The sequence below is a fragment of the Micropterus dolomieu genome, linkage group LG23 (genome assembly GCF_021292245.1).
Source record: "Micropterus dolomieu isolate WLL.071019.BEF.003 ecotype Adirondacks linkage group LG23, ASM2129224v1, whole genome shotgun sequence".
Lineage (NCBI taxonomy): Eukaryota > Metazoa > Chordata > Actinopteri > Centrarchiformes > Centrarchidae > Micropterus > Micropterus dolomieu.
In genome coordinates, this window is record NC_060172.1 from 32,770,480 (window position 1) to 32,782,478 (window position 11,999).

At 36.2% G+C, this 11,999-nt stretch overlaps 1 protein-coding gene across 1 annotated transcript in view; it reads left to right on the forward strand.

The window, feature by feature from the left end:
* Positions 1–2,850, forward strand: part of LOC123963792 (protein turtle homolog B-like) — a 108,803-nt gene extending 105,953 nt beyond the window's left edge. Inside the window, exon 10 of the mRNA XM_046040837.1 lies at positions 1,743–2,850. Coding sequence (XP_045896793.1) covers positions 1,743–1,957 — 215 coding nt within the window. The 3' untranslated portion in view covers positions 1,958–2,850. The remainder of the gene's footprint in view (positions 1–1,742) is intronic.
* Positions 2,851–11,999: the final 9,149 nt, after the last annotated feature.

The following is an 11,999-nucleotide window of genomic DNA, read 5'->3' on the forward strand; positions in this document are numbered from 1 at the left end:
GTTATTTCAGTCAAAGTTGCTCTTCTATCAGCTTGAATCAGTCGGCCCATTCTCCTCTGACCTCTAGCATCAACGAGGCATTTTCGCCCACAGGACTGACACATACTGGATGTTTTTCCCTTTTCACACTATTCTTTGTAAACCCTAGAAATGGTTGTGCGTGAAAATCCCAGTAACTGAGCAGATTGTGAAATACTCAGACCGGCCCGTCTGGCACCAACAACCATGCCACGTTCAAAATTGCTTAAATCACCTTTCTTTCCCATTCTGACATTCAGTTTGGAGTTCAGGAGATTGTCTTGACCAGGACCACACCCCTAAATGCATTGAAGCAACTGCCATGTGATTGGTTGATTAGATAATTGCATTAATGAGAAATTGAACAGGTGTTCCCAATAATCCTTCAGGTGAGTGTGTGTATATATATATATATATATATATATATATATATATATAAGGCCATAAGAAGACTGCCAAGACCCTGAAACTGACCTGCAGCAGGGTGGCCAAGACTATACATGGTCTGGGGCTGCATGAGTGCTGCCGGCACTGGGGTGCTACAGTTCACTGAGGGAACCATGAATGCCAACATGTACTGTGACATACTGAAGCAGAGCATGATCCTCTCCCTTTGGAGACAGGGCAGTGTTCCAACATGATAACGACCCCAAACGCACCTCCAAGACGACCACTGCCTCGCTAAAGAAGCTGAGGGTAAAGGTGATGGACTGGCCAAGCAGGGCTCTAGACCTAAACCCTTTTGAGCATCTGTGGGGAATCCTCAAATGGAAGGTGGAGGAGCGCAAGGTCTCTAACATCCACCAGCTCCGTGATGTCGTCATGGAGGAGTGGAAGAGGACTCCAGTGGCAACCTGTGAAGCTCTGGTGAACTCCATGCCCAAGAGGGTTAAGGCTGGGAATTAATGGTAGCCTTAGGGGTGCCCTCATTTTTGTTGCCAGCGGTTTAGACCTTAATGGCTGTGTGATGTGTTATTTTAAGAGGACTGCTAATTTACACTATTATACAAGCTGTACACTCACTACTTTATATTCTAGCAAAGTGTCATTTCTTCAGTGTTGTCACATGAAAAGATATAATCACATATTTACAAAAATGTGAGTGGTGTACACACTTTTATGAGTTACTGTATATAACATCACACACTTTCAACATATAAGAAGTGTAGAAGTGCATCAAAATAAGCAATATATATGTATTAAATATTTTGATACATTTCTTTTATGTTGTGATTGAAGTTTCAAATGAAACAGTATGTTTATAGTGACATAAATATTATGCCATACATCTACCAGTCCCATTCTTTAAAGTATAGCATATGGGTTCAGTAGGGTTCTGGGTTTAACACACATGTATCAATTGCTTGTTGAGTTGCAATTGGCTCAGGAGGTAGAGCGGGTTGCCAGTTAATCAGAAGGTCGGTTGTTCAATCCCTGGCTCCTCCAGGCTGCGTGTCGAAGTGTCCTTGGGCAAGATACTGAACCCTGAATTGCCCCTGGTGGCTGTTCCACCGGTGTATGAATGTGTGTGAGTGTTAGTTTCAGCATTTACATTTGACTACATGATGTGCTAGAGTAGACTCATGATCTCACATCACATGGTAAAATTAAATAGTGGTGGGAGAGGAAACGACTGCTCTAGTCATGTCAGTGGGATTATTGTGCAGAATTGCCTGTAAACTTTGCCGGTGGCAATGACCTACCTTTTATCTCCCTTCCACCAGGTGTCTCCACCTCTCAGACCCAGCAGGCCTACACCTCTCAGGTACTCCAGCCCGAAGAAGCTCTCTACCTCCGCAAGAAGAAGAAACGGCCCATCCTCCATGACCCATATACTCGCTTTTCTGCTCTGCTGTACCGCCGAACACCCCGGGAGGACCAGAAGGCTATTTTGGCCAGCATGGACAACATAGACCTAGACCATGCCACCCTTCTCTAAAACATGCAATATGCCCCCATTCCAAAATGAAACTAGCTACACACCAGATAGAAAAAATAACACTATCAATTAAAGATATTTATTAAGGGTAATGGCACTAAATTTCAGCATTCACATTTATAGTGTAGCTACACCCTTGGTCAGTTCAATCTGCAGTAGTAAGCATTCTGCCATGTTCATGAGCTAATCTGTGATGACAAGAAATGTTTTTAGAAGAATCCAAAATCAGAAAAACCCACAACAACTTTTTTTTCCAGTAAAAAAGTCCAGATTAATGTTTGTGTCTAAAATCTGGTCCCAACATACTGTCACCGTCAGTGAATAGCAGCAGCGGTGATTGGTATGGCATCACCGAGTCTTGGTTCTAAGGCTTTCCCTCTGAAATGTTTTTTTAAAGTTATTTTTCCAACTACTCATTGGGATGCCCAAATGCACAACAATGATCTGTGTATGCTTAAATCAAGTAGTATTCCCTTTAAAAAATGTATTTAGACTTTTAGCAATTCAAATCAAAATGATAGCTGCCACAGTTTTGCAAAGTTTTACTCCAGTGCAAAAAGATTAATGCAAAAAGAGCCAATACATGATTACCAGCTCCAACTTTTTTCTAATAAAAAAACCCCCAGGTTTCCTACTCTAGTGTTCTACTCTAGTGCTTCTCCAGGCTTGGGTCATGTTTCTTGTGCCGAGCCAATCCCCCCCATAAAAGCCCTGTGGGTCTCCGTTTACAGCACCTTCCACGGGATCCTCTCCGCCAGCAACGTCTCTTATCTGCCGAGAAACTCGCCTCACAAATGTGGGTGTTCTCACTCCCTACCAAGTATACCTCAGAGCACAGGACACGAGACCACACCACCACCAGGATCAGCAGCAAAACAAACTAGCCTTTTTCATCTCTGTAGTCATTATTGTACTTGCTTTTTTTATAATGATATGTTCTAGTTTTCCATTCTAATATGTACTTCTTTAATTTGTCTTAAAATGATAATTCTGTCACATAAGTGAAGAAATTCACCGTCAGTCATTTCCTCATCTTTTCTGCTCTGTAAATGATCAGGACGAGAACCCTGAACTACTTTACTTGGCCTACAAAATGAATTATTAATTAACTTTCACTAAATGTAATTTCTTATTGAATGGATGTCATTCAGTAGTAAATCACACAGGGTTTCACCAGGGGCTTACTGGGACATTTGCATTTCACACACTTGACACAAACCATTAACAGGCACAATGAACAGTGGTAATAACTTTCAGTTATTCTATATAAAGTAATTTAATTGCTCCAATTAACTACTCTGCCTTTAGCTTATCATAACTCATCAGTTTGCACTGGAGCAAAATCTTGTCCATTTCCTTTGTGTACATCTCCTCCAGTTCTTCTACTTTAGGTAGTGTAGAGGGTTTAAAATCCTATTCAGAAAGAACAATAGTTATGCCAAAAACAATTTAATTTAAATTCAATACAATGATGTGTAGTGGAGGATAAGATTTTGTGCCATAGTAGGCTATATGATAGTATTTATACATATTAGAAGGCATAAAAAACAATATCTTTGTTTGGCCTTAATGGAGCTTCTGGGTGGTTGCCTGCTTCGCTTGTGTCTAATTTATATTTCTGTTTGATTTTTTTATTTGCATGTTTGTGTGTGTCTGTGTGTATGTATGTACCTGCCTCTTTTGGTCATTTTCTATTCATAGCCTTTTGTCTCTTTTGTCTTGTCATATGAAATGGAAATGCTGAGAGTACAGTCATACCTAAAGAAAATAGTATGTGGCATTGAAGGCAACACAAAGTGAGCCAAAAGTTTTAGTTGTTTACATGTTTCTCAGTTTTACTTTGAAAAATTCCAGTGATTGAGATGATTAAATCTGCCTGTCTAACTGACCTGGACATGTGGATACTAATGAGCTAAATGAATTTTATTGGGTATGTAAAGGAAGTGCCATAACATCAGAAACTCACCTCTCATATTACACATGCTGTAGCTCAGTCATATTTTAGATTCAACAAAGAGTGAGTGTGTACTCCCAACAGCTCAAACTTTTGTTGCTGTTCATTTATTTATTTGTCAGTTTTGCTGAAAAGGTGCTCAGTTTCTCTAGCAGATATATTCACTTGTAGATGTTGCGGTAACATATCTTGAGCTCCTAATACAACATCAAAGCAGTGTCCATGTTCTGCTGAATTGTGTTTGGAGTGGTATTGCTCAGAGGTATGTTAAGTGGTGATGTGCAGATTTTATGTATGTATTTATTTGTGTAATGTTATATTGTGATTTTGAGCAGATTCTGACACAGCTGCAACTCCAACATAGTCTTCTAAATCAACCACATTTTAAGTGAATAAATTCCATTGCTTTATTAAGATATTTCCACAATAAATTCTTGCAGAAAGAGCAGTGTCAAGGTTTCAAAAATGCTGCTCTGACAACTGACTTCTCTCATTTTTTGGTTTTCAAATTAATGTGGAGTGAAAAGGCGATGTTTTTTCATGTACATCTATTTAATATAAATATTTATAAGTCTCCTGAGAGCAATGATCATGCATGAATAGACAAGCAAAAATTATTTTAAAGAGAAGTGTCTTAACTCACGACCATATCCAGTACACTGGGGAAAAAAGGTCCATTTATGCACCATACAGATGCAGGTTGCTTTAGTTTAGTAATTTTATTAAAGAAGCTAGTGCCTTTATTTATGATGGGATTATTATGTGTACAAGTTTGTCTGCAACTACTGTATCAATATGATGATTTATTGTGGAAATAACTTTGAAATAAACGTATTATTACCATGCAGAACTTCAGTGAAACCACAGTCTCCACTTCCAAAGATAACAGAGTCAGCATGAATAATTTCAGTGAGAATGAAGTGGCATGAAAATGCACATAGACCACGAAAATCACTGATCATTGATGGATTCCCTACCCAAACAACAAAAACATATTAATGAGAGCTACTGTCCACCTCTGTGAATGTGGTGGTAATTAAAGACTTCACAGACAATACTTTTGTTAACCAAGATAAAAGAGAAAGGAACTGCCATGTGACCAAGATTGTTTTTACGTTCTTTCTAAGGCTCTGACTGATTGTAGTGACTGAAATGTATCAGTGAAGAAGTCATCTCATCATAGGTGCTTGAGCAGTGGTGTCAAACAGAGGCTCTTCTCACAGCCTAAGGTGCTAAGGAAATCATAAAGTGATGCTGTACTAATGTTTGATCCTTCCATATAATTGAATACAAATGCCACTTTCATTTTCACAACTGTTGTATTATTGTATTTTTGGAACTTTTTATATAAAGAAATGAGAAAAGGCTGCTCTGCTGCCTTTGTTTAAAATAATCTGTGGTTAGAAGGTGCTTGTTGGAGTGGTGGTTGGATTCAAAATCGCACTGACAGAGAAACAAGGACCTCTTCTTCGATATTATGGCATATTTAAATAGAGATATTTTAAAAAACTGCAGACGCTCTGATGCATAATGTTCTACAAATCAAATGTCTAATTGTTGCTGTTATAATGTGTTATCATTGTTTTTATGCCATTTATAGAAAGGTATTTGTTACATAGAAGAAGAAGAGTACCATAGTTTCCTTTTAAAATAACATTTTGGTTTATTGAATGTTTCACTGCAGATGTTCTGATGTTTGTGTTGCTGTGGGTCCTCTTAGCAGAGCTCTGGAGAGAATTCATTGAATGAATGAAGGCACTAGGTTTGTTTTGTTGAAAAACTTTGGCAATGTACTTTCTAGGCCTGCATGAGAGAGGGGACTGAAGTCATTGCATATAACAGTGTCTGAAAAGACAAGGCAAACACTAGGGACAGTGTGCTTGCCATCAATTAACAATGAATTCCCCAATTAGGACTATAATGATTTAGTCTTAAACATTGCTAAGAAATAAGCAAGATATTACTGTTAGCTAAGTATGGGAATCTGACATGCCCTAATATTGGCAGAGCATTTCTAACAAATTCTTACAAAACAATCACTATTTCCTATCAATAATATAAGGTTTAAGAATGGAATCAATATTAGTTATCAGTCATAGAAAAGTCCTGCAACTTCCTTTAAAACATTTAAATCAAGAATTTAAAACAACGCTAAATCTTTTAACAATAATGATAGCGTGTAATGTACATACTGTACTGTACCAACATATTGTCCCATTATATTGTTCTGTTGATAAATTAATTCATTGCATACATTGTATCTGCTAAATCAAAACTGCTGCATACACTGAACATATTGTTCGATGTTGTAATTATCCTATATTTTAAAGGAAACCAAAACACTGACAGATGAAATTTGTAGATATAATTAGTCTGTTTATTGTAAAATGTAAAATAAGAAATTACATAATAAATTAAAATTGGTCAATAATATGCATGCAGCTACAGAAATTAATCTAAAATATATTCACTTTTTTCAATATGGAAAAAGTTTTATGTAGATGCTGCTGTGACTGTTTGAGAGTGAAGTCAGAGAACTTAAAAATAGTAATGGAAATAAAGAGCGTGAGCCTATACATCACCTCCAAATTGCATTGGATTAACCACATCCAAAATGATAAACTAACTCAACTAAAGCACTGAAATGTACATTGCTCCATACATAGTGAAGGTTCAGTGGTATGATATTGTTTTTATATGTTTTGATTGAAACTTCAGTAGACCAACTTAGAGAAAACCCTGAAAATTCAAAAGACAGCTCTTCAAACCAATGGTGGTGGGAAATTGTGTGACTGTGCAGTTATTTCATCACCAAGGGCTTTAATGAGACTTAGTGAAGTAAAGAGATTGGGAGCTGGATGGGTGAGACATCTTAATAAGCCTGAGGGAGGTCCGATCCTTCCAAAAAAGTACTGTATACCTCTTAATGTGCCACTGAGAAATATGTCCATGTACATAGTGTATAGTAAAAGATATTACTTGCATGGTATAAACATTTGAATGCTACTGACAAAAATGGGGGATCACCACTACCAGAGCAAACACTGGGTAGCTGTTATGTATAAGAAAAGCGTGACAGTGATCTGTTTAGTCCCGAATTTTGAAGCAAAAGACAATGAAACATGCTGTCCTTAACTGAAAGTAGGTAGTAAGACTTTTAAATGAACTACAAAATACTGTGGTGCATGGGTAAAAAACAAACAGTTCAGTAAAACAACCTAGTGTGCTGGCAGACACAATCCTAATGTTACTCTTGACAAATAATGCTGGTGTACTCTTGTTCTGGCTAATAAGGAAACTTTTAGGTTCAAATTTTCAAATTCCACCCTTCAGGCAGTTTTGCCACAGTAGCGTTGAGATGCAATAATAGCACATGCCATGAGGTTAGATAAGTTCAGTGGATTTGAAGCCGTTAAAATACCCAGAATTGTTTGTAGATAATTTGGTAATTAGGGCAGGTAGATTTGCTCTTTACCACTTCTGTGATGTCTATCAATTGATATTTTTTATAGTACATTAGTTGAACATTACCTCACTAACTGTAGTCTGGAGTGAAAAGAAACAAGTCCATTGTGATGCTCTTTTTATAAAATGCAGTCTCTGATTCACACATGTACTGTAACTTTGTCATGAGCCCCTAATAGTGCAACACATTTTGAAATAACAGTTATAATTTGCAGTTGATGGTACAGTACAGGACTCAAATCCAAATAGCACAGAATTAGTTATGTTTGTGGCGTATGAAGAAAAAACGAACTATTTTTCTCATTAAAAGACTATTTGTAAAGAAAATCTCAGTACTGTATCACTCTTGACTCTCAAGCTGAGGAGAAACTATAGTCTGGCTTCGGTGTCATTTCGCTCTGGCTTTACATATTTTAAGATGCATAAAGAGAGACATATCGTATTGTTGACTTTTATCCCATATGCTAAGAATAGAGAATCTCTGGTGCTAACACATGCCAGGCAAGTCAAAAGGTTTTGCTGCTTTTTTACTTATTGGACCATATTTAGTTGCTCTTGAAATGCATTCATTGAAGTTCACCCAACACCTAAAACTTTCATATCGTTTTCCTTATTTAAAAAAACAAACAAAAGAAAATCAAGCAAATTTGAGCCCAAATTACATTACATCACATTTAAATTTATTCATTTGACAGACCCTTTTATCCAAAGTGACTTACATTTAAGGAATAACATACAAGCATCAACACAGCATCAATACAGTAAACTAGCAATTTACATGTGTTGTCATATAAAGTTTGATCATATCATTTGGATTCCTGTAAATAATTAGACATACTGGTATTTTGACTCATGGTCAGAAGTGACATACAGCTCCCAATATTATCTTAACATTTTGGCCTTGAACTGCAGATTCATTCAATGATATAGTGCAGTGTAACACATCACAAATGACTGCTCTGTCTTTCAAATGAAATAGCTCATAGGCCAGTAAAATGTTGCAATTAACTTCCTTTATAATAAAAGTAGAAGTCCAAGCATAGGTTACATAATCATATTTTCACCTATCAGACTTTAAAAGACTTTCAGTGGGTATTTTCTTTATTGTCAAGAACATTGTTTAAAAGAATAATGGATATTATAGTAAATACCTCCTCCAGGAACTATAGGCAGAATCACAGGCAAAATGCTTGCTAAACCAAAACAATTGCTAATTACAGAAATATTATCTCCTAATGACAAGAGTCATTGAGATAGATAATTTCTTCTAAATTAAACTTTAAACAAAGCAAAGCTAATATAGCTAAGCTCATTTAATATGAGTCTGTGTGTAATGCAAAACACTGCAGATACTTGCCATCAGTGTATTGATAAAACAACTTTTGTCCAGTCTCGAGTGAACAAAAAGGCATTACAGATTTCAAATTTGAAAAAAAAAAAGTTTCTTTACACCGTGTAAATAATATCTCAAGTAAGCATACCTTGTCTTATATATTTTTTTGTAGAAGAAAATATGATGCACTTCAACTATATTGAAGACTGAGTGGGAACCGTGTAGTGTAGGGTCTGCTTCAGTGACACATTATAACATGATGTAACAGACCAATGTCTACAGTATATGTGAGTGATGGAAATCTTCTAAATGCTAGAAATTAGTTTAAGAATTTGATATTATAGAGCCAGGAAATATAGAGACAGTATATCGTCATGGAACCAAAATGGTTATATGAGTATATATTTGCAGACAGTACTTGTTCAAGAATGTAAGAATATATTCTATTATTTTTATATCAATGTGTTGCTTTATACTGTAGCAATGCAGAATCTTACACAAAGAAGATAAATATGACGTCCGTCTGAGGTTTTCAGTTGTGTACAAAACAAAAGAGAATGGTGCACCAAAATGGCTGTCACTGTACTGTATATCTCACTGTCTATTACTCAGAGACTCTCAGAGAAAGATACAGCAAACTAGTTATTATAGCAACGTTCATTGGTGTGAATAGCAAATGTAATTGTTAAATTATTTGTGGGCCATCATCGCTTATCATTTGTTCTTTTGAGGACAGTGATTTAGCTCCTCGCTAGTTTTTTCTTTTTGGTTGATTACCCAGCTGGCTTCTGCAGTCACGCATTCATCTTTTTGAAATATTTTTTGGCATGAAAGAATGGAATCATTAGTGCTCTCTTGCAATCTGTATCACTGCAGAGCACATAAATATAAATGTATAATCATCTAATTCAAAAACTGTGCAGATAGAAATGTTTCACAGTGTGTATTTACAGTATGTATGTAACGGACACAGTGCTTCATGATGCTGCTTTGAACTGACATAAGGGGATCCAAAATGTTTGCTTTTGGTTATAAACACAAGCATGTGCAAGTTAACACGATGAACGCTCAAAAGGGGAGGTTGAGCATTGCAGCAGCTGCTAAAAGTTACTCCAGACATTGGAAACATTGAATTCAGTGCTGTACATTGCCAAAAACACGCCATATACATTCTGACAACTGGTGCTATTTAAAAAACATCTGTGGTGCTTTTTTAAGTTAGTTATTTCCTTGCTTCAGACAAAATGTAGCTACACAATCCTGTACTGTACTGTAGGTTGCTGTTTGGCCAGTAAGTCATCGTTTTACCTGGTTGGGTCATGTGTGTAGATGGTTTTCTTTGGCTGCTGTTGTTTCAGGGAATATGCAGATCAGATAGGACTAACATTTTGAGTGGCAAATTTTAAAGCAAGGAAATTTAATAGGACATTCATTTGAATACACGTGTCATAATGATTTTCTTGAGATTGAGTTTACAATTTTCTTGTTAATTTTGGTCTGAACTTCACAGTGCTTCAAAGTCTAATGTATTGGTGGTTGCAAATAGTATCCACACATTGTGTTTGGTGCTGAGTGAACAGATATGCTCACCATGACTTTTTATACGGTATTCATCTTAAACATTCAAATCCCTCTATTGTCTTTCTATCAGGTCAAGTAAACATATTAACTCCCCCTACAGGTACCCTTTTATTGTACAGTGTAGACAACATCAACATGGTGTGACAGGAAGAGGTGAAATTAAGACTTCCACTCACCTTTAAGTCAATAGAACTGGTTCTTCAGCAACAGACCCCAAAACCCTCATTAGATAAAGGTTGTTGCTTACAAGGGACCTGTAGTGTTACTATGTTTGAAAGACCAGACTAGAGAAAGCATCAGAATATTGTCTTATAAAGATGCTGTTTAAAACTAGTTTAAAAAGTTTGCTGCGAACACTCAACTCAACTTTTTGGAGCCTCTATACATGCAAACTTGTACAAGTTTTCAAGTACAAGTTACATGAAGCTGATTATCTCTTTTCTTTTGATTTAATCACAAAATGCAATACAAGTGGAAGAAGAACAAACTGAACTCATTGTCTCCTCTTAATTGTTCGGTCTTCCTGAGATGCGTAAAACTGGTTTGAGTTACTGTTCTTTGTTATCATGACCTTCTGAAAAACAAGAACGTGTGAGTGTGTTCAATCTTAGTTACAGGCGTAGACAACTCAGTACCTCAAAATGTCTCTTCATGGAAATCTCTAGTCCAGAAATGTAACTACAGTTACGACAGTTTTTTATGTTCACCATTTCTGACAAGTCAGTGCTCATTATGCTTTTTATATTTGTTGGCACAAACACTAAAAAGAATGTATGGCTATTGTAATTCCTGCTCACCCCCACTCTTCCTAAAAATTGAAGCTTTTAAAGCAACTAAATTGAACTGTCAGTTTTTTGTATTTCAAATGTCTTGGTATGCTTGTTGTAGTTGTATATTCATAATGGTGTATATTACATCAGTTTTTATTTATTAAAATGTTTAAATTTTCTAAGATGACTTTTCCTGTTATTCAGAAAAGTGGTCATTATCTTTTTTAAGCACTCTTATTTAAAGATGAAGAGTTATTTCATAAGCATTTTGTTTAAGCACCATATCAGTATTTTCCCTACTGTTTCAAGCAGCTATTGATCTCCATTAATTACATTTCTGTATATATAAAATAAATGAGCAGATTGCATTGCACATTGCATAGGAATAATGTAACTATAACAAAAACATCAACTAATTGATTAAAATATCTAAAACATAACATCATGATCCAATTAGAACTATTGTGTGATAAAGCATGCAAAACTTGAAATGGTGCTTTTAAAGCAATGTCCATCAACATTTAGGTTAGTGAAAAAATGAGGTAGACTACTGTTAGGAACATGAATTTCTAACTTCTCATCTAGCTAGCGTCACCACCAGGTCAACATTTCAGTTTGTCCCAATGATATGATCAATACTGTAGTTTATGACCAAATACCTGCAGAACATCTGATATTCCCATCAGCCTCAGCTGGATATTGTGTTTAGTGCTACTTAGCAAATATTAGCATGCTAAATCTGCTCACTGTGAGCATGCTAACATGCTGACATCACAGCAGAGCTGCTCATAAGTTTTGCCTCTCAGAACTGCTAGCATGGCTGCAAACTTTTTATCTTGTTTGTAGTGATACAGTACTACTGGTAAAAAGGGTAAAAGTTTAGCTGGCTATTATAAAGAAAAAAGTTATTAATCAGAAGTGTATGGTATACAGTAAATA